This window comes from Drosophila willistoni (genome assembly GCF_018902025.1).
Source record: "Drosophila willistoni isolate 14030-0811.24 chromosome 2R unlocalized genomic scaffold, UCI_dwil_1.1 Seg167, whole genome shotgun sequence".
NCBI classification, from domain to species: domain Eukaryota; kingdom Metazoa; phylum Arthropoda; class Insecta; order Diptera; family Drosophilidae; genus Drosophila; species Drosophila willistoni.
The window spans coordinates 22191458-22217453 of record NW_025814050.1 but is presented as its reverse complement, the minus strand read 5'-3'; the positions used below and the strand labels follow the sequence as shown (position 1 = coordinate 22217453).

At 37.0% G+C, this 25996-nt stretch overlaps 5 protein-coding genes and 4 non-coding genes across 9 annotated transcripts; 5 read left to right on the top strand and 4 right to left on the bottom strand.

Moving 5' to 3' along the window:
- Positions 1-10249: 10249 nt before the first annotated feature.
- Positions 10250-11500, top strand: LOC111518570 (gustatory receptor for bitter taste 22e-like). The gene is made up of 3 exons (XM_023175772.1): positions 10250-10490; positions 10659-11287; positions 11348-11500. Exons 1-3 carry the CDS (start codon positions 10250-10252, stop codon positions 11498-11500), a joined length of 1023 nt encoding a protein of 340 aa, XP_023031540.1.
- Positions 11501-12134: 634 nt separating this feature from the next.
- On the top strand, positions 12135-13581 carry LOC6642142. Its single transcript, XM_002065604.2, has 3 exons — positions 12135-12532; positions 12589-12863; positions 12919-13581. The coding sequence occupies exons 1-3, from the start codon at positions 12175-12177 to the stop codon at positions 13579-13581; spliced, it is 1296 nt and encodes a 431-aa protein (XP_002065640.2). The 5' UTR covers positions 12135-12174.
- Positions 13582-14436: 855 nt separating this feature from the next.
- LOC111518569 (gustatory receptor for bitter taste 22e-like) lies at positions 14437-15679 on the top strand. The gene is made up of 2 exons (XM_023175771.1): positions 14437-15453; positions 15527-15679. The coding sequence occupies exons 1-2, from the start codon at positions 14437-14439 to the stop codon at positions 15677-15679; spliced, it is 1170 nt and encodes a 389-aa protein (XP_023031539.1).
- A 4159-nt stretch (positions 15680-19838) lies between these two features.
- On the bottom strand, positions 19839-20034 carry LOC6642141. Its single transcript, XR_049740.2, has one exon. It is a non-coding gene; the product is annotated as a U2 spliceosomal RNA (small nuclear RNA).
- A 419-nt stretch (positions 20035-20453) lies between these two features.
- LOC6642140 lies at positions 20454-20576 on the top strand. The gene has a single exon (XR_049739.2). It is a non-coding gene; the product is annotated as a U5 spliceosomal RNA (small nuclear RNA).
- A 344-nt stretch (positions 20577-20920) lies between these two features.
- On the bottom strand, positions 20921-21684 carry LOC111518568. The gene is made up of 2 exons (XM_023175768.2): positions 21440-21684; positions 20921-21383 (listed from the first exon to the last, which is right to left on the bottom strand). The coding sequence occupies exons 1-2, from the start codon at positions 21572-21574 to the stop codon at positions 21057-21059; spliced, it is 462 nt and encodes a 153-aa protein (XP_023031536.1). The 5' UTR covers positions 21575-21684; the 3' UTR covers positions 20921-21056.
- Positions 21685-22848: 1164 nt separating this feature from the next.
- On the bottom strand, positions 22849-23044 carry LOC6642139. Its single transcript, XR_049738.2, has one exon. It is a non-coding gene; the product is annotated as a U2 spliceosomal RNA (small nuclear RNA).
- Positions 23045-23460: 416 nt separating this feature from the next.
- Positions 23461-23580, top strand: LOC6642138. Its single transcript, XR_049737.2, has one exon. It is a non-coding gene; the product is annotated as a U5 spliceosomal RNA (small nuclear RNA).
- A 1142-nt stretch (positions 23581-24722) lies between these two features.
- LOC6642137 (putative gustatory receptor 22a) lies at positions 24723-25939 on the bottom strand. The gene is made up of 2 exons (XM_002065603.2): positions 24941-25939; positions 24723-24878 (listed from the first exon to the last, which is right to left on the bottom strand). Exons 1-2 carry the CDS (start codon positions 25937-25939, stop codon positions 24723-24725), a joined length of 1155 nt encoding a protein of 384 aa, XP_002065639.2.
- Positions 25940-25996: the final 57 nt, after the last annotated feature.

Here is a 25996-nt window from a genome sequence, read left to right as displayed (position 1 = left end):
GATGGAGCTGCCTGTTTTTGGCAGCCATTTAAAATTCCATGCACGCAGAGCATCAGCTTGGATGCTCGCCCTAGTCCCAAATGCCGTGCCACCTACTACTAAACTGCAGCGTGTTGTGGTCGTCATGGGTGGGGACCAGAGCCCGGACTCGGAGATTAGGAAGGTTGGGAGGAACAAGGTGCACTTTGCAATTTAGAGCCTCGTTTCGGTTCACATTGTCAGCACTTTCATTATTGCCCGCATTTCAGGGCAGTCAAGGCGAAAGAGGATGAGAATCTGGATGTGCAGTTGATTGGAGAATTTTTGCACGTTGAAGGCCTTGAATCCTTGCAATAAAGTGAACTTCAGTAAAACAACAAACAAAGCATTATTCGGTGTATTTGATGGAAGCGAATGCAATTTTGGGTTACATTTGAGAAATTGCTGCAAATAACATCCTATAGCTCTTTCATTGGCCTTAAATTCTTTGAAATCTGTGGATAAGATAACAATCATTTAGTCCCTTTTAACCACATTTTTACGCTTTTCTGTCACAAGTTCCTCTCAGTTTACATTAAACCTCTCAAGGCAAATGCTTTTGTATCTTGTTGAAAAATGCTTTTAGTTAGTTTGTGCTAACAGAATTTGTAATGAGATTGTTGCCCGTGGTAAGAGACTAGGTACGGTCAAGGTTGAGTCCTTGAACTTTAAGAAACAGTTGAAATTGAAATGGAAAACTGCCAAGCATTCAGTTCATTCATTTCCATTTCTTACACAAATTGAGGTTGAAGGGAAATAGTTTTCCAAGCAAAATATCACCACAGTTTGCTCCCTAATAAATATTTCATTTTGGTTTACATTTTGGAATTTTTGTAGCCCAAATATGCAAATAGCAACTAGAGTAGTAAAAAGTAGATTTTCTTACTCAGTTGAGAGACATTTTTTACGCATGCTCGCTACTCTGCCATGAAACCAACGAAGAAACATTCTCCCTATCCTCAGTTTTATTATTCGGTTGATTATGTTTTATCTGCTTAACTTGTTTTTGACTTTGGCATGACCCAAATGCATGACTAGAACAAGTTTCCGCTCCTAGCTCTTGGAGGTGTCACATCAATTTGAATGTTCTTGCCCGTTTGAGATGCTAATGCCGACTTGCTGAGGAACATGACACGAAAAAGAGAACATGAATATCTAAGCTGCTGTGAGGGGATCACAAGTGCTTCAAAGTCGTGATGCGTCGAAGGTGTTGCCTTATTTGCGATGAGAGTTGAAAGAGCACACGATAAAAATGCACTTGTAGTTGATTCTTGAGCCAGGGGCTTATACCTCAGAGCCACAGAAACAATATGGCGAAGAGACAACTCAATTCAATGCCTTTATTATTTGCATATGGTGCCTTTTGTACTCAACTGAAGCTCTCGTCGCGATGCTTAGCCTTGGGAAGCAGTCCATGCAAATGTGATACAGATATATTTTATTTCACCCACCTCCTGTTCCCATTTTTCTTTTTTTCGTCTTTCCCTCTCAGATTGAGCTCCCTCGATTGCCGTATCTGGCCCACAAATTGTTCAGTGAGCGCCCAGCGAGGCATGCATAAAATATGTTACAAGGCAACAGACCATGCCCACCATTTACCATTCATCCCTGTTCGCCATCAATAAATTCGTTAAAATCACCCATGAGGCCAGCAAACAAAAAAAAAAAAACAAAAAAAGAAGAGAAATAAAAAATACGCTACAGTCTGCCTTCAATTAAAAGAACGAAAACAAAACCGTAAAGTGTCAACCAACAAAAATTGAGGAAATTTAAATTTAAAATGGGGGAGAAAAACCGGAAAATAAAGAGAACAAGTGAATCTGAAACATCATCGTCTGGATTGTTGGGGGTAAAAGTTCATGGTAAGTGAAAAGGGAATATTGTGCGATTTCTATACCATGCACACATAGAGTCACATGGTATATTAAAGTCAACAAAAAGGCAGAGAAAAGCAAAACTGAATTCATAATGAATATTTGTTATTAATAAGCGGATGGAAATGATCATCCGTTTAAGCACATAGAGCTTGGAGTAAATTATCGGAATTTTCTGAACTTTTCGTTTGAAGAAGTAAAAAGAATTGTCAATCTGGTCTTATGAAATTTAAACATCTGTAACACTTGGTGCATGGTATATCAAAGGCGGAGCGACAGTTTTTTATGCTTTATTCATATTTTACTTGCCAGGATAATGAAGAAATAAAAGCTGTAATGAAAAAAACGTTCAAAAAGGTTGAAGAACTGTGCAAAAGGATATAAACCTGTTGCTGCTAGTAAAATAAAGGAATTGACAAGGATAAAGTTTATCCTCTGTATATGCAATTTGCAATAATGAACGAAAGTTTAATCTGTAACTGAGCTTAATTTAAAATAATTTCGATTCTATAGGAAATATTAAATGTTACTCTCCAATTACTTAATATAAAGTTAACAAACCATTTTAAAGGTTTGTTAGAAGTTTAAATCTAATTTAAATCAGTGCGTTTAAATAATTATGTATGACTACTCAAATGAATCGAAGATGAGCGCGGCGAAACTCCTCTGGCAAGTCATGTGAGCTAATGATAAACACTTTATGTTGGGAGAGGAATGTGAAGGAAAAGGAAACTAAGCAAAGCGGATGTTCCGATAACGGACTATGCAACCAGCAGGAAGTGTGAATGTGGCATGTGGCAAAGGGATGTGGGAATGGTTCTGGTTTTGGTTGGCAGAACATTATTATCAACACACATTTTGAGAGCCAAATTCGAGTGGACATTGTCAGGTTTAATTGAAAATACAACAAGAAACTGACATTTGCCAGAAAAGTCCAGAAAATATTATTGGGAGTATCGAAAGGGAAGGCATGAATGTAGGTCAAACTACAAATGAATATTATTTAAAAACTGCTCACTTCAATTGCAGGCAAATTAAGTTCAAAGCTAATGAGCCATTCAAATGGAACAATATTCCAATTGCTTTTATGGAAATGAAATTTGAAACGAAATGCAAACACAAAAACAGGCAAAACAATCGAATGTTACACTTCATTTGACACTGAAAAGGGAAAGTGACAATGAAAGAACTGAAATGGTTTACTTTATGAAATTCCAATATAAATACCTTCGACAAATTCAGAGAACTCATTAACAAACTGTTTTTTGAGTATAGTAATATGAATTATTTCAAAGAATTTAGTTAACCGCTGTCGCATCTCCAAAAACATCAACCACTTTGCAAAAGTCTAACCAAATGCCAAGAGAAACATTTTCAAACTTGCCAAATGAGGCAAAAGGAAAGCAAACCAGGCAAACAAAGCAAATGAAAAGCAGCCGCAATTTGTTGCAAAAACAAAACAAAAGTTTGGAACTTGTAAGCGGAAATGCAACTAAGTGCCAAAAAGAGGGCAAAGAAATGAAAATGAAAAGCAACTTCAGGGATATTTAAATGTTTTTTCTTCTCTGCGGTGGTTTCTGACTTCCTCTCATGGTGACTAGAACAAGTGCAATCAGCCACGCCCCCTATAATGTTACTGCCTCCCACTGTCATGGGAGACAAAGTTAAAGGGAAACAAAAAACATTTTATGTATTTGACTTTGTTTCTTTCTTCTTCAGAATTCACTTTTTACCCTTTTCTCAGTTGCATCTTGTTGTTGTGGCAAAAAAGAAAAGTGAAAAGAAGAAGGACATTGAGTCAGGACAAATATCCTTGCTTCGTCTTGTTTACAACTTGTGAGTGACATTTATTGCAAGCCATTTTGATTTGCATTTGGAGACGAGAGGTCCAACGGGAGAGAGGGGCGTAACAGTGTTTAAATAAATAGGTTGAAATTGTTCTCTCTCTGCATAACGACATTTATTCAAACTATTCTATTTCTCGGATTCTCGGATCAATCATTGCCTTCACTTTTGAATTTCTTAAGGAAAGACCCAATCGAGTTCAAAGACAATTTTCCTTAACTTCATTTACTTTAGCCACATTGAACAGCAGCTCAGAATGTGAGAGCATAAAACTAAGTGCTTCAGCTTACACACATTCATATGAGTCCGTCGTCCTTCCACTACTTCACCCCCTTTTCCCTTCACTCAACGCATAAAACTTTACATCCTGATTCGCTTTTGTGAATCTTTTCATTTCATATTTAACCAAAGGGAAAGGCAACAGAAAAGAAAATGCGGCTAGACAACAACGGCAACAACAACAACAATGTGGAAAGTGGTAAAGAAACGAAGCGAAAGACATGGTGAGAGAAAAGAAGGCCAGGAATGGCGGCAGAGACAGGGGATGGGAACAGCAAAAAACATTTGCTGACTTAGCTGCAATTATGGCAGATATTTTTATGAACTTCATGTCAGCAGAGGCATGACACTATGGCAGAGATACAAATACATTCTCGTAAATGACACACATATAGATATGGAATGGGGGCGTGGTAAAAGAAGTCACCCAAGATTAAAGAATAGTCACAAAGTAGGAAACGAAAGAGCGAGAGTCTGTTTGGGATTGAGTTATCTAACTAAAGAGTCAAACTAAAAACTAAACCTTTGATATTGAGTTGAAGAATTGCGAGTTGAGTTAAATATTTCCGATTATTGTGAATGAACATGAATTTCAATTGGATGTAAATACGGAATAGTTATTTTTCAACCTTATATACAGCTCTAAAGGGCTAAAACACTCTCTGTTTGCCACATATTTGCTGATTCATTTAGTTTTATAAATTTTATAAATAGTATAATTTCGATTCGTGGCGATTCAAATAAATATTTGGCATTCAGTTTGGTATCCATAATTAGGAATATTTAATTCGCCTTGAAAAAGATTTAATTTGGCTTTACATAAACTGTTTTTCTGCACTTGTTTTATGCACTTTGCTCGTATTTGTTTTTACTCGCTTTTCGCGATTGCATAATTAATGCGGAGTTGTTGTTGGCACTTCAAATGAAAAGGTGTCCACAACAAAAACCGCACAAATTTCCGCCAGAGGCCCACAGCAAAAAGCAAAAGTTAATTGTTCAAATATTTTCAGAGCACACATGCCACGCCCTCATTGTAACCAGTGTGCCCCACCCTCAACCCACATCACCCGCTCTAGCAACAGCTGCCAACTACAACAATTAAAAACCAAGGGGCGAACCGGAGGAAAGGTGCATGGGCAGTGCAGGAGTAAAAGGATGAAAATGAAATCCCTGTTTCGCTTTCGTGTTGCGCCAAATGCTTCTCCGCCTCGAATAATTCACGAAAACGCTTAACAGGAGGAAATTTCGTTGTTAATTTTTATGGCCGCGATGGCAGAAAGAAGGGGATTGGTTGTGGAAGGGGGCGATGGTGGTTTTTGGCTGCTTTGTTGCAGTTTGCATGGGAGGTGGCACAACAAATTTGTTGAGTGTTTTCACTGTTTGCCATCGCTCAATAAAAATCATTAAACATTCATTGCCTTCTCATGGAATTGAGCGACGTTTTACAATTTTATTCCTCTTTAAGGCACACAAATTATTTCGAAACCAAGTCGTCAAATTCCTCGGCCGTAAAACTGAAGTGAACTGCAATTAATTTCAATTCAGCTCCGCCAAAGTTTGGTCGGAATGCTCTCTGCTGACCCGAAATGACCTTCGCATCGATTTTGGGTTTACATTTTATGTTTGCCAAAGCCAACGACCGATGCCATCTTGAATATATATATATATAGCTGTTGACTTTGCTTTTTCTTGGCTTTTATCTATCTTGTTGGTGCGCACTTCCTGGCGCCTGTTAATTGTCTCTAAACAAACGCTAGTCGAATGCTGGAGGAAGGCGGCAAACTTCGATTTGTGTTTATCTTTTGGGGAATTTCAAATGAAATTCAAAATGAGTTTTCGTTGATGTTTATGCGCAGAAGAAATAATGTGTAGGAATACTGAAGACACATCCCAAATTCGTTTCTCTGTGTGATTTCAAAGATCAGATCTCTAACTGGCTTAATAACGTTTAGCGATTCAAACTGATTGAGTTCTATGGAAAAACTCATATAAAAAGTTATGCCGGAAAATTTAGCAATTAACAAATTGTCTGAACGAGTTTCTCATAAATATTTAGGAGCTATTTATTTATTGCCATAGACACCGCCGCCTGTTTGGGCCATAAATATTCCTCCCATTGGATGCAGTGGGAAACCGTAAAAGATCAGCGAGGCATCCTTGTAAAACTTTTCCCAGAGAGTTTGGGGGGAGAAGTTTATATTTCTATTTTGTCGCTGCGTTTTCATTGCCGATTTTTATCACGGCGTACATTGAAAATTTACGAGTTTTCACAGCGCATAAATTTCTCTCCCGTTTGCCAATTTTTATTATCTGCAAAATATTTTAGACGCACTTTAGTCGCATGTGGCGCATCCCTCTGGTCCGGAGAAAGAGTATCTAATGGATACGCATACCCGTGGAAACCTAAAACCAAATTGAGTCACTCCAATGAGGTTGGGCATATTTGAATAGACCCGAGAAATCATCTTCCAACGAAACTTTAACCAGCGAGCAGGAGTAAAAGTGGAAAATGGGTGAGCAAATAATGATAAAAGGTGAAAAATGCACTCAGAATAAAGGGAGAGGGTGGCGGGAAGGAGCTAAGTGTAACTTATTATGGCCCTGGTGTTTCTTTCATCCCCCAAACAAGAAAGAAGAAAAAGTTTGTGCGGCAACTTTCAGTTGCATGTGTTGCATACTTTTCAGCATAAAAAATGAGCGCGCGGAGAGAAGTCGAAAGGAAAAACGGGCCAAGAGAGAAAATGTTGCGAAATTGTAGCTCCAAGTAAACAGCGAAAACTAATTTTTAATGTCTCCAGTGGGCAAAGGGAGTTTCTGATTGTAATGCAAAATGAGACCCGTTTGTCTCCTGACAACAGGATCATCAATTCCCGCCATTGCGTTGCTCACTCATCTCTTGAAGATCCTACGGCACAACAGGAAGAAAAGTCCCATTAACGACTTTTCTTTTGCCAATAAATTTTCAATTTCCTTTTCGAAATTTGCAATTTATTTCACTGCACCAAAGCTAATTTCCCTCCTCATCTCCGAACGAGCAAAATCTTTTATCCTTTGTGAGTCAATTTCATACAATTTTCCATGCTGGGCAAAACTTTTTTCCAGCAGATTTTCACACAAGCCAAAACAGTTTATCGAAGGACATAAATATGCCAGTAAATTTCATTGTCTGCAGACAGGATTGCACTTTGAGTTGATGTGGAAAACACACAACAGGCGAAACATCAACAACAACAACATTCCAATCCCTCGTCAAGTCAACAACTCTAGCCAGGAAAAATTCAGAAAATCTTCAATCTAATGATGAATCACGCGAATTCTTGTTCGTTGTTGGGGCAAACAGAAATTTGATTTTATTTGCAAAAGCTGCAAAAAGATTTCATAAATATTTACCATAAATTTTTTTCCACAGTTTGCAACACTTTCAGTGAGGGTTGCCACCCCCTTCCACTCCACACAAGTGCAAATGGAACATTCGCAACTGAAAAAATATTTTCTTGCTTTTTTTTCGCGCTACTTTGTTGTGCAAATATTTTCCCGAACAACGTTTTTGCACTTCATTTGGTAGAGTGGGCGTGATCAAATTGGGCGTGGCGGGTTGTTTTTGTTTGAAATGCAAAAATCATGCACCGATTGCATTTGAAATGAGGTTTTCAGGGTTGTCTTTCTCCTCCTTGAGCTCATTGAAATTTTCATAATTTGGTAAAACAAGGGAAAAGGGAAAATTCAGAAAAAGTAACTGCAGTTTTATGTGAAGTCTTTAGTTGAGAACATTCAGAGTTTCCTGCCGCGTCTCGAGGCCATTTCCATTTGATTTTAACGACTTGAGAGTTAAGTTTTCCCCGCAGGTTTCGCGAATCCTTTCTCCAAGTGAAACATTAAACTTTGGCCCATTTGAGCAGCAGCAAGGACGACAAACAAGCCACGACAAACACGACATGACAACAATAAAAGAAAACATTTTCAATGCTGCAAAGGAAACAACGACTCACTTTTGTCTCCCTTTTCATGTCTTAAAGTTTCAGAGTCGCAACATCGAAGGGACAAGTTTAATGGAACATTAAAGATGCTTTTATTATTGCCATCTTTCCCGTTTAGCAGTCAGTGCCACGCGGCATATGAGCAATAAAGCATTATAATACGCCGAATCATTAAAAAATGAAAAAGGAAAACCCCAGAGTATTCAGGACTCTCTCACTTTGGGCCATCTCTTGATATAATTTGTTTAATTAAGTTATTTTCGGATCCTCCTCTGCTTCCTCCTCCTCTTGCTTCATGAAGAGCTGTGACAGCGCCGCTTCAACTTGGCTAGGCAATCCTTTGCATCCGTTTCGGATTGTTGGCTGATGTCTGCTCCTAATTATGTGAGTTCACACAAAGTTGGATAAAAATAGGGGGCGTTGCCTAATTGCAAGGCGTCTTAATGGAGGTCGGCTTACAGGGCGTATACGCAATGTCAAAAAGAACTTCATCCTTATTTGCTTTTCTTTTGAGGTGGCATTTTTTCGCGCCTGCTTTAAAATGAAATCACGCACACAGCTAGCAATATGAGGACGAAATTCAAAGAAAAGTGAAAGGAAATTAAGTAAACCTCAAAAAATTCTTGAACGTTGAATTTAGTCTGTGTCAGAAAAATAAGAACAGAAACATTTTTGCTACCATGAAGAAGAGTCGAAAATATTTCAAATTAGAAATCCTTCAACTTGTTAGGTGACTCTTCACAAATTAAGTTTAGCTTCGGATGAATTTTGAATTCCTATTTAGCCATGCAAATTGCATAAGCAGCAGCAAAATGACTTTGGATGGCCTGGCAGGTGTTTGCACTATGCAACTTCATGTTATTGTTTGTTGTGGTTGAGGCAATTAAAAATTAAAATACCAATTGCATGCAACGACTGTGGCAAATGCCTCTGTGGGGACTCACAAAGCACTCCCCGAGGATTCAGCTCAGTTCCACTCAATTGTTATGAGAATGCGGTTTAATAATGAAAATGAGTTTTCCCCGGGAAACACCAAATGTAGAGAAAGAGGTCCAGTTAATTGAAATCTGCTAGATATGACGATTTGGTATGAAACACTTTTTCGATACCTTGACTAACAGGCTAAGGCTCAACTAGGAAGCAATCTTGTCAAGTACTTGTGGCATTAAAAGAAAAAAAAGAACTTTAGGAAAACTCCCTTAATGAAAAAGGAAAACGCTGTGGCAAGTGACGGCAGAAGGTAGGGAAAGGGTGCCAACAGGTGACAGCTCCTAAAAGTTTGCCAGCAAACATAACTGCAAAGAAGTGTAAACTTGGCAAACAACGTCAGAAACTGCAGGCGAATTTGTGGCGAAGGGAAAAACAAATTGAGGAAACAAGTTGAAAGCATTTAAAAAGTTTATGGTGACAGAAAATCGAATGGAGAAAATATTCGTTTACTCGATTTGTGTGAATCCATTTCTTATAGTCAACTTGAGTCAAACTTAATTAAGCACAAATGTTTGCCAAATTACTGAATTCCACTTTTGCCTGATTGGGCAAATATTCCTTCAAGTCATCTTTACTGCTCATTGGGGCATTAAAATTATCGTCTGGGATGTGAAAATCGAAACTAATTGAATGCGATTTAATTTGAACATAACTTGAAAGACTCATCAATCCGATATGAAATGCAAGCCATCAATTTGGGTCGATTTTCTCTCATCTCTCCCATCTGCCATTTCTTATCTCCTCTTCGTCATCATCTCCATGTATACCTCATTGCACAAAACGTAAATCGAATGAAAACGCCTGAAGAACTCTTGAGTTGTGGAGTGGAAAATACTCAGGAAATTATCACACTTTATATTTCATGTCTGATATTGTTTACACTTGGCAAAGCAAATGAGAGAAGTCCTCTTCACATCAAAAAAATGGAAAAAATACTTATGTACATACCTATAAGTACATTTATATATGTGAGTATTTGTGTGTTTTCTATCTTAATTATTCATAAAAGTATCCTTGTTTTCAAAATATGTAGCTTTCAACACTGCGTAAAATTCAGAGCCATTCACTTAATTAAATGATTTTTATCACAGAGTTGGGACTACACTAGTCAGAAGTAACAAGTTAAGCATAATGATGACTTTTGTCAGCAATTTGTTGTGTTTAATAGTGTACTTCAACCCCTTTCAACAAACACAATTTGAATGCTTCTTATCTCTTGGTCAACACTCGTAGGCCAAAAAAAGGAAATTGGCTTTCCAGTTAAACATGTATCGCACGGACCAAAGGATGTTTCATTGCCGACAGAGTTTTCGTCAAAAATTTGTTCATTTCGTACAAAGGACAACTTTGTGTTCGTCCTGGGCAATGGGTCTTTTTCCCTTCACATACAACGATGGATCAAGGAAATGGATACGTTCCAAATGGCTAATTGGTTATGGACTTCTTTTGAATTCAGGTCTCATTTGGCTAATGATAAGCAGTGATTCAAACACGATATCAGCAGAACGTGAGGAAATCTTTCGTCGTAACCCTTTGTCAAAAGATATCAATACTCTTCATGATTTAATTTGTCTTGTGACTTTGGCTTGCGCTCATTTTCGCAACTTTTGGATGAGCAAGGAACTAGGATCCATCTTAAATGAACTTCTTAAACTTCAATTTGACTACTTTAAAGACTATAATCTGGTGACTTGCAGAAATTTTGATTCCTTGGTTTTGAACAAAGGCTTTTCCGTTTTGATGCAATTCTCTTCGATGTGGTTGCTTCTCCTCAGCATGACAAGCAACTACAGTCTAATTGCTTTAGTCGCTGTAATAAGCCTTAGTCTGACTGGAACTACCATACTCTTACTCTCCATGAACTATCATATAGCAGTCGCTACCATTTATCGTTTGGTGTGGCTTATCAATGGTAAACTTTTGGAGCTAGTCAATAGACTGAGATCAGGACAGACGGTAAATTCGGTAGAGATTGATTTACTTCTATTCCTGTATAATCGACTCTTAAGTCTAAACACTCGCCTGGCAGGCATCTATGACTTGCAAATGACAATGGTCATGGTGACTTTTTTAACCGCAAATATTATCTCCATATTCTTTATGATCGTCTATTCCATAACGTTAAAGAACACAATGTCATTACCAATGTATCTTGTGCTGGGTCACGCTTGGCTTGTAAATTTCTGGGATTTTTGGCTGAGTATTGTCATCTGCGAGCTGGCTGAGCGCACCGGCAAACAAACTTCTGTGATCTTAAAGCTCTTCAGCGACTGCGATAATATAGATACAGATTTGGAAAGAAGTGTAAGATAAATTTGACTTTAAATTGAAATAAAAATGACTCTCTATCTCTAATTTTTCTAGATCAATGACTTTGCATTATATTGCACTCATAGTCGTTTACGATTTCGCCACTGTGGAATGTTTTATGTGAATAAAGAATCTGGTTTTCATATGATTGTGACTAGTATTCTATACTTACTTTGGTTAGTACAATTTGATTTCAAAAACTTGTAGTCAAACCGAATTTAAAGAAAACCATTAATGCAAATGATTGAAAATAAATAATCGGTTGAAAATAAATTTTTACTGGTTCTATAATGTTAATTGTTTAGAATTTGGAATCTTTAAGGCACTTTGAAGTCATCGATTCATTTGTTACAGACTACAAATCAAGAATCTCATTATTATCTATCTCAAAAATATATGACAAAAACAATTTGGTAAAAATATACAAATTCTCTTGTTAGTTTCTAAGAAATAGATATTCTTGTTGAGCTCTGGCTAGAAACAACTGATAAGTAAGAGTGTATAAAACAATGAGATAAGAGAAAGATTGTAAATAAAACAAACCTAAAAAAGAAAAATGTATATATAACTGATGAAAACAAAATATACCCTTTAGAGGGAAAATTTAAGTCTCATGCATAAATAACTACCTAGCAAAAGACTAATGAGAATGTAGTGTAAAAAGAAAATCTAATCTAATCGTAGTGTATACTTTTATTCCTGACTAGATTCATGCTATCGTGTATTCGTCTAAAAACTAATACACCTCTCGCTTAGGTATTAAAGTACCCAGTACTTGATTCTTCAAGACTAGTCAGAAGTGCAACCAGATTGTTACAGAGTCTCGCGAAGGCAAGTTCTTATCGAGGAGAAAGAATTTAAGTATAGACAGCTTATACACAATGGGTGATAATAATGAATATAATCCAGTACTCACGCGACCAAATCGCTTAGAATTGTTTACATATGTGGAATGTGAAAAGATTTTAAATAATTTGCTAGCCGATACCCAGCAGACGGGTAAACTTGTCGAGTTCAAAATTGTTCCAGCCACTGAGCATGTCGGCTTCCTGGGAGAGTATTTTCACTTGTATTTAACATATCAGGTGGAAAATGAGACGGAAGAAAAGTCGACCCGTCTGTTTGTTAAATCGGTGATATTCAAAAATGCAGATATGAGTTACTACATGGAGAAGATGGGCATTTTGCAGAAAGAGGTTCATCTCTATGAACAGCTCATCAATAAGCTCAAATCCTTTTGTAAGTTGAGGATGAGATTTACAAATATGGAGCTGATCCAAAATCCTTTTTCTTAGCTAAGCATATCTGGTGTGGCAAATGTTATTTCACACGCGATGATCTGTTTGTGATGCAAAATGTTGAAGATCTGGGCTATGCACCTCTCTCATTGGCAACCCGTTTCCTTGACGAAGAGCATTTGAAGCCTTTACTGAAAGCCCTGGCCATCCTTCATGCCAGTAGTGTGGCATATGAAAGAAAGAATAAAGTCAGCATTGGCGTGGAGTTGAGAGAATGGCTCAAGGAAAAGTCTATTGATCCGGATGTGGAATGGTGTACAACAGGTCTCGATGTGAGTTAATTGAATTGATCACTGTTTTCGATGTAATTTGAATTGTGTTCTTTAGGCTGTTCTCGCGGTGACTGCCACACATCCCAAAATTCGCAACGATGCTCAGGCACAGGAATATGTAGTCAATGAACTGCCTCGTGTTCTTGATAATGTCTACTATATGGTCAACTCCTCACCTCTGCATCGAAATGTTTTTCTTCACCGCGATGCTTGGAGTGCTAATGTATTCTATCATAAGACACGACCATTTGAGGAAAGCTGTGTCCTGGTAGATTTCCAACTCTGTCGATATGGGCCACCTGCCTTGGATTTCCTCATGGCAACCTATCTAAATGCAGAACCCTCGAACCGCAAGAAAATGATGGGCCGAATGATTACACAATACTATAATAGTTTGTCCGGCGAACTAAAAGATTTGGGAATTAATGCCGAAAAGGAGCAGCTAAGTCGCCAAGAGTTCGAACAATCCCTGAAAGATTTTGCTCTCTTTGGCGCCACATATAATTGCATAGCTGCCACCATTCTCCATTTACCTGATAACTATCTAAAGAAGCTTAAAGAAGAACGACCTGCTGATTTCCATCGTTTTTGTAATGTCGATCGAAGAAAAGATGTGTTGAATTTAATGAATGACCATGAAGCCTATTCGAATTATATGTATGAATGTATTGATGATTTATTAGAACTAACATATTATAAATCGTCGAAAATATTATAAAATACAATTAAATATAATGGCTTAGACAGCGTTATCTTGACTAGTTTACTTTGATTTTCAATTGGCAACAATCTTAACTAAATCTAAGTTATCTTATCTTTAAATTTTATAAACTTTATTTGAAAGCTTCCCTGACCATTCTAAGGGGAAGCTAAGGGAGTGAAATTATTTAGATAACGAATTTCATTAAATTTCGTTTTACTTCTCGTGATTGTCTTCGCTGGATTACAAGGATCTAGGTCGTCTTATAGCAAATTCCCTAGTTCCCTGCTTAAGTTGTTTAGGAAACGGAATAAATGAACGGAATTGGAAAATATCCTAAATGCAATATAAGTATTCAGCGCTTCGACATAAACACAAAAGTTTTAAAGGAATCTAATGAACACCAAATTCCAAGCAAACTTAATTTGCCCGTTTTGAGAGCAACGGCTATAAAAATGAAATGAAATAAAAGCAGGATGACTGATTTTTTTACCATGCCCGTTTTGACTTGTTTTTACGACCTGTCTGTTTGAAATGACCTCATCTGAGTAATTTTGTCTGTACAACTTTAAGTTCATGGCCATCCAATTAATTAAATGATTTTATCGCAGCAAATGTACATCACATTACGAAAGTAAAAGAAGGCCAAACTTACACTGAACAGTATAATATTTCGGCCAACATCAAGTGCTGGGGCTTGTGCCTCCTAGGGCAAGTTCGTATCTGCTTTTGCTCAGTGTGCCCAATCCTTTCATCAGGCATTTCCTGCATTTGGCCTACTCTTATCATATTTCCAACATTCGTTGGCCAAAAAAGGAAAAAAAAAGGGGGAAATTGCCTTTCCAGTTGAATGTGAGTCGTGGCAACTGTAGGATGTTTCGCTCCCGTCGGGGTTTCCGGCCGAAATTAGTTCACTTCATACAAAAATCAACTTTGTATGGATCGTGGGCGTTGGGTCTATTCCCTTTTACATACGATGCCTGGGCCAGGAAATTGAAACCTTCCAGATGGTTAATTGTGTACGGGCTCATTTTGCATGCAGGTCTCATCTGGCTTGTGTTAATGAATGACACGGAGACGGAGACACCTTCCCGCATGGAGATCTTTAAGCGGAATCCTTTAGCTGAACAAATCAATAATCTACATGACATATTATCTTTGACAATCGTTATGTTTGCTCATATACGCAACTATTGGCGAAGTGAAGACCTTTCAAAAATACTCAACGAACTCATGGACATACAACATTATCAGTTCCGGCATTACCTAATGAACGATTGCAAGAACTATGACTATTATATCATTTATAAGGGCTTATCCATTCTACTGGAATTTATATCCCTGATGGTACTTGAGATTGGTATGTCTCCCAACTATAGCCAAAGCTTTATTTTTGGCATCGTTAGTCTTTGCATTGTGCAATTTTCAATGCTTTTGCTGGCCATGCATTATCATCTGGCAGTGGTCACGATTTATCGCTATATATGGATCATTAATAAAGAATTGCTTATGCTGGCAAATCGTCTAAGATCTGGTCGACAAGTGAACGACTTCCGACTTACACAACTTCTTTCCATCTATACACGTCTCTTGGAGCTTAATAGGCGCATAACTGGCATTTATGACTATCAAATTACATGCATTATGCTCCTCTTTTTGACTGCCAATATCATTGGCATATTCTTGTTCATAATTTTCGCCATCAGCTTAAACAAAACCTTAACCCTGGCTATATGGCTCATATTCCCCCAGACATTGCTAGTGAATTTTATAGACTTTTGGGTGGGAATTGCCGTATGCGAACTGGCTGAGCGAACTGGTAAATCAACCTCTGTGATTCTAAGGCTGTTTAATGATATTGAACACATGGACAAAGAGTTGGAACAAAGTGTGAGATTTAATAACTTAATTATTTGATTTTTAAATAATACTAATAATTTGTATTTTCTTTTGTTTATGCCAGATTAATGACCTTGCTCTGCTATGCACACATCGTCCTTTGCGGTTTCATCATTGTGGATTATTCTATGTTAACTTTCAGATGGGTTTCCGCATGATCATCTCTAGCTTCCTGTATTTACTTTGGTTAGTTCAATTTGATTTCAGAAATCTGTAAAGAACAAAAATGAAATATTTGCAAAAACCAAAACCCATTTTAATTCTCCTATGGGGCACCTGCAACACGTTTCGTATGCAACTGCTTGCTGATAGGGATTAGTAGGAAGTGACAGGTGAGAGCTTGTGCTACCTGCTACACTTTGTTGACATAGGATTTTGCAATATTCAGCAGGTAACTTTACATGCAATGGTAGGTGAAAAGCCAAGAGGAATATGCAGATGGTAAGAAGAATGCGTAAGGAGTTTGCTGAAAAGGGCTTGTTGACTCTTGACGCCAGTTCAAGCATGTGATATGTGAATGGGGAAATAAGAACATGGCCTCGGGACCCAAAAAACATGAGTGCAAATCAGCCAACAAAAATTCTCACTCACCCCCCCACACCAACCCATGAGTTGTGAGTTGAAAAGGAGCTGCATACTCTTTTTGTTCCGCCCTCAACAAAAAGTCAAATGAGTGAAACAAGTCAAAAGAGTAGGAGAGTAAAAACAAGAAGCGCAATTAAGGCCAACAAATGAATGAGCTTTTGGGTTATTTCTCAGAAAGAAAGAACTTTCCCAGCCAGCCAGCGAACAACAATGTAGTATATAGAAAAGAAAAGCGAAAGGACAAAGCCAGAGCCAACATGAGCAATTTCTATAGTTTTGCTGCTGCATTTCGTGCATTCTTCTTTTGTTCATTTCTGGCTTTCTCTGTACTAATTTCCATGACTGCCATTTTTCCTCTCATTCTCTCGTTTTGTTTGGTTTAGTTTTTCCCACATTTTGCTTTTGTGGGTTTTGTGGCAATGTTTGTTTGATTTACTGTTTTGTTTGAGCTTTTGTTGCGGCTTTCCATTCAAATAAACACATAAACGGATATTTTATTGCATTTCAGACTTTTTAACATTATTTTGCGTTATTTATCAACCTGACACAAACAGACATTTTGCCCAAAGACACTTAGAACAAATACGGTAAAATTCCAAACAGTTCACAATTTAAATAAAATAATTTTAAAAAATATATAGAAAGTGTTTTTTGGAAATAACGAATTTTGCATTCCTTTTATACTCTATGAAAACATCCTTAGGCTGCGGACGGGTGAATTTCTTAATCCTTTCTGTCTTCATCATATAACCGAAAGAATCTAATGAAACTTTTAAAAACATGTTCAGAGTCGAGAATATTTAGAGACCAGCTACTTGTCTCATAGACTGACAATGTGTAAGTTATCCTAATAAAAAGTAGTATTCAAAAAATATAAACAATTTGGTGATATTAGCCATACCTTTTAGTTGTAGGGTATTAAAACTGCTGTACAGAACTTTTTGTTAGGCAATAAAAAACACATACACATAAACAAATATCCTGCATCCTGGATAGTCGTAGCCCAAAGCTAAGCACTGTCAATAGCAGCTCCACTTGAAAAGTTGATGCTAAAGGCAAGTCCCTATTATGTTCGATTATCGAGGAGACAAAGGATAAGCAACAGCAACAGCAATAGGGACCACAGACTACACGGACACGTCGCTCACAGACACAAGTGCGTAAATTGATTTTTATTATCCTGTGCACAAGAATTTCATCCCATCTCTTTTGGCCTGTCAGAAGTTTTTTTTTCCCAATTTCTCGCCACTCTTCACTTTTAGATGACAGCCAAACCTAAGCCAATATATTTGATTTATAGCCTTTATCCATCGCGAATGGCTCAGCAAATCGAATTTGGGCGAGCAGAAAAAAATCTAAATAGGCTTGAATTAGTTAAAACGGCAAAATTTATGACCAGCTCGTAAATTTGGCTGATTTTTAATTTTGAACAAAACACCTTTGGTAAATTTGAACATCAAATTAATTAAATTTTACCTCGAAGCAAATTGAGACCCTTTTGGCATTTATTGTAATTAGCTGTGGTCTTTTTGTGGCAGACCCTACCCCCTTACTGCCTTTGGCCGATGGCAAATTGCTTTGCCAAAGTTTTATCAGAGTATTTTAATCTAAATTTATATATATTTCCTTTGCTACGGCTCTTTGTCTGCTTCAGCTAAATTTTGATTGACTTTTACCTTTTATCAACACCAGCCGCTTCTTTCCAGACACCCTCATTTTCTTTGAACTTACAGGCAGACAAATAAAAAGTAGGTACGCGAAAAAAAATTACCCGCAGCCCTTTTTCTAATTACGATAAATGCCCGCCAATTGTTCAATTGACGGCGACAGACCCCGAAAAACCCTGGAACCCTGCAACCCGCCATAAAGTCGTTCCTCGACCACGTCCTTAATTAGTTTGCCAATGCGTTATAATTTCTCATTTATTTATATAAGCCGATATTGGCTGGCAGGCGAATCCAGAGGATGGGGCACACTTAGAATCACACGAAACTTTGTTCAGCTCAAAGCGAAAGTTTGCAAAATTAAATAATTGCCAATTTGCAGAAAGTTTGAGAGTTTAAACAACAATTAAACGCTGTGTAGAGTCGATTTATTGAGCAATATACACGAAATGAAGTGAATAAATTGTAACAAATTTCAAAACAAAATAAATAACTTTAACTGATATTACGAATTAGATTAGATTTCATTTTGAAACGGAATAATTACTAGCAATTTGCTGAAGTCCATTAATATAAGTATATAAATCTACGATCAGTTTATAACATTTTATTTAATTTCAATCGAAGAGACGTGGAGATCTTTGTAGAATGTCTGGTTAGAATGATGAAGAGATTAAATATTTATATACTTTTATTCACTTTTGATTTTTGAAAATAAAGTTGATCGACCCATGTCGAAAGAAGGGAATCCATCAGTCGGTGAATCAAAATTCGAGGCGTCTATTCCCATTTTTTATATAAGTAATTCTCCATAAACGTCTTAGTCAGCAATGTTTTCTGTAGATATAAATGAATGGAATGCTTAGAGCCCCAACCAGATGGTGTCATATTAATTTAACAAATCGAAAGCTGGCAGAAATCATTGTGAACATATAGAATTATGGGCAAGGGCAACATTTTACGAGTTGTAACTTTTTCGCCAGATCAAGTTGACCTAATGCCGTCATAGGGATTCTGTTTTCTTCTTTTTTTTTGTCCAAAGTCTTTCCCTCTTCGTAAACAAAGGGCAAGGCACGTGGCGCCTCGATGGGCGGATGTCCTGTGCAAAGGCAATAAATCAAATGCTTATGTACACTGCGAATACACGAGGGTATGTGCCGTTGTGTATGTGTATTTGTTTGTCAGTCGAGAGATGAGCAGGAAATTTGCCAGAAATTCGAAGCAAATTTCCCTCCCTCTCAGTTGGATTCTCTTCCTATTATTATTATTTTGTTTTTTGTTTGTGCCAAATAAGCAAACAGTTGGCAAAATGTGGCAGGAAGAGAAGGAAGAGATTTTTATGCACAGGATAATAAAAATCAATTTACGCGCTTGTGTTGGCTCCCGTTGTTGTTGCCATCGCCTTTGGCTTTGTGTTGCCGATAATCGAAGATAATGGGACCCTCGATAATGCCTGCTATTGACAGCGGTTGGCAAGGACAGTCTGCTAGAGTCCAAACACACTCTCATTCAATATGTAAGCACAATCTGTCCAATCGTACTCTTCTGCTCTGTTGCCTAGTATCTCTCCATTGTTGGCCTAATTGTTGCTGTCAGCTTTTTATTTCCCTTAAATGTTACCAATTACAGAACAGATGCTTTGTATCGAACAGAGTTTGCAAAAAAACAAACAAAAAGTGTGTTAATTCCAATACCCAAGTGTTTCAAACAGTATTTGAGATATTTTTATGACGTTTCTTTATAATAATCAGTTCTTTAACTAATTAAAGTTCTAAGGCAGTTTGAGTTCTAGCCACTATGGCCTTCAGCTAAGTTAAAAAAATTTTATTCGCATAAACATTACCTTAGGATTCATACCCGAATCCTCGTAGCTCAGGTGCCGAATTGGCTTGGCCACAAAAGTGCACTCTATTGAGTGACGTATACCGACAATAATTATTAAATCAAAATCGGTGTCGGTTGTATTTTATTCAGCATTTGAATTGCACATGAACCATTTTAGTCCATAGATAGCCTCCGCAATTAATAAGTAAAAGATCTGGATACAACAGTGACTGAAACAACACAAACTCATTAAGACCTGCATTATGTTTGTTGTTACTTCTTCCGTTTTATTGAAATTTATTAATAAAGTGGGCCGAAATCCCGGCGGTACTGCAATACCGGGCCAACCCGCGACAAAGGTGGAGCAAGCCCCTAGCACTTCGTCTGATTCCAAAAATCAGTTTAACATTTGTTGTTCTCCAATGGAGAAACTATCAGATGTTAAGCTGATAAGAACAGATACTACACTTTGATCTTAGCCATAAGGCCGAGAAGCGATAACTAAGCTGAGCAAAAGTAATGCTACTCCTTTAAGATAATGCTAAAAGTGGTTGGGAATTGTAATGTAAATCGTAAATAAATATGTTTTGCATTTTTTCTGCATACTTTCCGGGTGCCGACGGTATTTCACGAAATTACAAAAGGTGAAAAAATCCTTAAGCGTTACCTGAAAATTAGGATGAAACTGACATTGCATCTCAGGTATGAAAATAATCCCTTAAATCTTCGAAAAGTTAAACCCTCTATAATAACTCCGCTCTCAGGCAGAATTACCTGGTGGTTGCAAGAAATGGTTGAGATCCCGTTTTAAGGGCATGTACGTAGTCTTTTTTTCTAATTTATAATTTTTGCCCCTTATAATTCACAACTAGTTAAAGCAGAATCTACATGGAGAGGGCCTTTCGTGGTGATGGAAAATCACTCTGGCTTCTCTTCAGTTGTCGAATAAATCTTTCGCCTTTTACTAAAGATTTCCGTGGAGAGGGGCACTCTAATGAGTCTAAATTGAATTTTTCATAGTGCCTGGCGAAAGTCGGGCCAATAATTAATAAATTTATTAAGGAAACAAAGTTCATATTAAACCTTAGGAAAGTTGAACTTTTGTAATAGTCCTAATAATGCAATTGCGCATTGGCTAAGTTCATTGCCGCCCATCTTAGCAAGTGGAAAGATTGCAGAATCGGCGCAACCCACCGACAAATGGTTGACAAAACGTTCATAAGAGTTCATTAAGTTATAGTTCTTTCTATAAATCGCTATCGGGAAAAAGCCAATCCAATAAGACTTAAATATGTATGTGTAAAGAGACCGGAATATAATAACAAGAACTGAGGAACAATAAAATTAGTTAGCTGTTTTGATTTTGAATATATCAAACAAAGTAGTCAGATTTGTTAGTTTTTATTAATATCAATTGTTACTGTTAAATGGCATAGCAAACGCGATTAATTCCCCAGATACATCCAGCTCTTTTCGTTCGATCCTTAAGTTATTTTCTGAAAAGCGGGTGACCCAGCGCCATCAGCAATCTTGGTCTGAAAAGTCAGGATTGATTCCCGAGTCATCAAATTGCAATGGCAAGTTTAGACCACCAGAATTCATTTGAAAACCCTCTAGGAATAGGGCAGTTAGCTGATCATGGTTTTCCTTTTGCTCGCTGCGCCAACGCTTTAGTAAACGTTGCTCATAGGCATTTTGATATTCTAATGGTTTCTTCATGTTCTTAGACGCAATGTGAAGTTGTGCCTTCTGAGAAACATTTGGAAATGTATCGCTTAGATTGGGGCAACCTTCGTCAAAATCCATTTCTGCTGAGTTCGCGGTATTAGAATCTGATGACCCTGAAAGCTGTGAAAGTACGTTGATAGACTTGAAAGGACAAATTTATCTGGGGTCATACTAACCGTATTGTTCTCCTGAATTTCTTGCTCACTCTTCTTTAAACTCACAGCCAGACGTCGAGACTTCACTTGAAGATAATTTTCATCGTCGGCTGTGAAACTATTATTGGTGAACTTGATTTTAATATATTGGCTCATTTTGCTTGCTTTTTTTCTTTTCAAGTTTTTCAGAAGTAATGTTTTAGTTTATTTCTTCGTATTTGACAGCTAACTTCAAGGGCTACACAAAACTGGTGTCAATTGGTTTAGGAAAAAGTTGGAGATTTTTTACCCAACCCTAGATAGACGATAATTTCTTTGATAAAGTGATAACTACTTTGATTCGTGCCAGGAACAAAAACCACCAAACGGGAAATATAGTTCTTAAAATAGTCTTCATCGCCTTGAGCACCTTAATGTTTTTAGTTATTTGCGCAATTTATCAGATAAATTATAGCTGTTTATCGACGAAATATCGATGTATGTATATCTAAATTTATAGCCATAGCTTGATTGTCTCTAATCGGATTTTCTATGTTACTTTGTGTGCTGAGTGTGGGTCGTTTTTTTACCTTAAAGGTTAATCGATTAACTTAAATTGTGAATTTGAAACAGACCGACTGAAAAACAGAAGAAATAATAATTTGTGCAGAATAAAAAGCACTTAAATAATGCTATTTAGGCATATAAATATTACTAATTGAGATCTAAGTCGATGGTATAATGCACATTTTGCTTTATGCACTCCGATGTCTTTCGCGATTTTAGATCAAAAAAATATGAAATGACATTTATTTCAAAATTGCAATTGCAAAAAAAATAATTTCACGCATCATTATACTTGAATAAAAATTAACACACGTTGATTGCCTTTTAAACCCATTCGAACTGTCATGCAGTTAGTAAGTTAAATTGAAATTTATTAATAAAGTGGGCCGAAATCGCGGCGGTACTGCAATACCGGGCCAACCCGCGACAAAGGTGGAGCAAGCCCCTAGCAACTCTATTTGGTTTTACATAATTTAAAATAAAAGACTATGAATTTGCGCTTTCCTAAAATATATTCTTTAAAGTAAACATTGTAAGGGTAACACTCTTTATTTTTTATTCCATTTTAGGGTTCTCTTGGCGCCTCTTTTTCATATCCAATATTTTCAGTACTACTTGGGCCAAGACTTTGGCATTGACACCCACTTCCAGCAATTCAATACACAATATGAGAGCCTCCTTGGATAAACGTGTATTGATAAGGGTAGACATGCCGTATAAAATTTCCATGAGCAATGGATCACTACGCCAACGCGAAAGTGCCCGAACGCCCTTTTCCTTCTGCTCCGTTGTTTTTGACTGTTGTTTCTCCGACATTTAGAATAATGACACTAAACGCAAGGAGTTATATTTAGAATTTTGTACTTTGCTAATGAAATTTATTAATTATGAGGGCCGAAATCCCGGCGATACTGCAATACCGGGCCAACCCGCGACAAAGGTGGAGCAAGCCCCTAGCACTTCGTCTGATTCCAAAAATCAGTTTAACATTTGTTGTTCTCCAATGGAGAAACTATCAGATGTTAAGCTGATAAGAACAGATACTACACTTTGATCTTAGCCATAAGGCCGAGAAGCGATAACTGGACTAAGCAAATGTAGTGCCATTCCTTTAAGATATTGCTAAAACTGGTTAGGAATTGTAATGTAGTTCGAATAAATATGTTTTGAATTTTTTCTGCATACTTTTCGGGTGCCGACGGTATTTCACTAAATTACAAAAAGTGAAAAAATCCTTAAGCGTTTACCTGAAAATGAGGATGAAACTGACATTGTATCTCAGGTAGGAAAATAATCCCTTAAATCTTTGAAAAGTTGAACCCTCTGTACTTACTCGGCTTTAAGGCAGAACTATCTGGTGGTTGTAACAAATGGTTGAGATCCCGTTTTAAATGCATGTACGTAGTTTTCCTTCTAATTTATAATTTTTCGCCTTATAATTCACAACTAGTCAAAGCAGAATGTACATGGAAAGGGTCTTTCGTGGTGATGGAAAATCACTCTGGCTTCTCTTCAGTTGTCGAATAAATCTTTCGCCTTTTACTAAAGATTTCCGTGGAGAGGGGCACTCTAATGAGTCTAAATTGAATTTTTCATAGTGTCTGGCGATAGTCGGGCCAATAATAAATAAATTTTGAATTACTATAAATTTTTGAGGGTATATACATATATAAGAGCAAACAAATTTAACAAATGCACATGAAATTTTTGACTACAACAAATTATAATAAGTCCAACTTCTTTGGTGTGTTTTCGCTTTCTTTAGCTGTGCATTGTTTTTCTTCTTTACTAGCTCGTTCATTTGTTGGCCCTAATTGCACATCTGTTTACTCTACACCCTTTGCTAGTGCTTTTGTTTTATGCCCTTTTTGCATAGCCTCATTTGGAGAAAAAGGCTTCTTGTTTTTGTGGCAGCGACCTCTTCGCTTTCATTCACAAGGCGCTCAAATTGTTCGCCTATTTACACTCAGCCAAATGTCCTGCAGTCACGTTCTTGGTTTTCCATACACAAGCTGCCAAGCTTCACAAAGCTTGAGCTGACTTTAAAAGTCAACAAGCTATTCACTTAGACAAGACAACTCCTTACACTCCATGCACATATCCCTCTTGTGTTTCATTTGAAGCTTAGAGAGAAGTTTTCCTCCAGGTGAGAGGGCACCTGTTTAATATTTCATCTCTAAGTAGCTTGCCACTTACTGTTGTCAGAGTCGAAAGCCAAGATGTTGCAGTTGTCTCAACTTGAAACAATAGCCAAACACAATGCAGAAACTCGCACTTGGCGACTTGCCACAATCCAATTACTATTAATTTGTTAAAATCTCCTTTGAATTTCTATTAATCTTAATTGAATTAAATTTATTTTGCTTTTTGTGGGCACAATATTCATTTTCTTATCTTTGAATGACAGAATAATAATCTAGAGATTATGTGAGTCAAGCAGATACTTTTCTATATTCGTTTATTGAGTATGTTCACTTGAGCATAATAAGCAGCTTTACCCATACAACCATATTATTAATTAAATAATTAATTAATAAAAGACATTACTAAAGTGCTTAAGGGTAATAACAGAAAAAGGAGAATTAATAGCCACCGAGCAAGTGAGTCCTTCTATTGAAATTAAGTTTACCTTGTTTGTTTGACCTCTTATATTCACTTTGTCTCTTAGGAAATCATAGTTGATATAATAAAATGTTTTTCTAAAATAATAAAATATAATTAAATACATATGGATAGTGGTGCATTATATTTAAATAACTTATACAAGATTCATATAATCAAATTGAACTAAGAAGAGTAAATATAAAACACTGGTGATGATCATTTGGAAACCCATTTTGTAGTTCACATCAAATAATCCGCAGTGGTAGAATCTTAATTTTCGATGGCTGCAAAACATGCTAAAGTTATTGAGCTGTGGAAAAGTAAAGTAATTATAATTACTAGTTAAATGAGTAAATGATTCTCAGTTTTTACCCTTCTATCTAGTTCGATATCCATGTTTTCAATGTCGCTAAAGAGCCTTAGTATCGTAGCTGTATTTTGGGCTGTACGTTCTGCAAGATCACAAACTGCAATACTTAGCCAAAAGTCCCAAGTATTTATGAACAACGCTTGTGAAAATAGAAACAGTTTAAACGTTGTGAATGTCTTTTTTGGACTGACTGTGTGAACTATTAGAAAATATGTGGCCACAATGTTATAGCCCAAAACCGTGCACATCATCAATATCATTTGGTAGTCATAGATACCACCCACACGGGAGTTGAGTTCCAAGAGGCGTGAAAACAGTGAGAGAAGCAGTCGAAGACGTGGAAAGGCAACATGCGAATTGCTTCTCAGTTTATTTGCCAGATCAAGTAGCTCTCTATTGATGATCCAGATGAATCGATATATAAACAAGATAACCAGATAAAAGTGCATTATCACGAGAAGAATACCCACATGCACTATGCACGACATAAGCAATGGAAAAATCACATTTTTGTGACCAGGCAGACCCACATGTACGATCACAGTTGAGAGAACTTCACCAATTGTCGATAGGCTTTTCTGCATCACATAATAATCGAATTTGGAAATACTTTCTTCTAAACTCCGCTTATTGAAGTGCACTTTGTCCATTTGCATCATTTCATTTAAAACATCATTCAGTTCTTGGCTCTTCCAAAAAGTTCGAAAGTATGTTATACAAATGGCGACTAATCCAAAAGCTGCAACTATTATATTAATTTGCTCCAACAAATGATTTTTTAGATAAACTTCCAATGTACCCGCTTCAGTCTGAGTGGGGCTATAGATAACAAGAAACCAAAGTAATCCGATATTAACGCTGATTCCATAAAATATAAGCCATTTGGAGCGCTGTAGTTTTCTTTTCTTTGCATTGAATGTAAACGGAAAGAGACCGAGTGCCCATGAGATAAATAAAACTGTTCGCAAACTGAGCCCAACAAATTTCTTACGCAAAGTCATTTTCAATACACAATTGGGACTAGAAATATTGCACAGTTGCCGCAACTAATGGGAAAT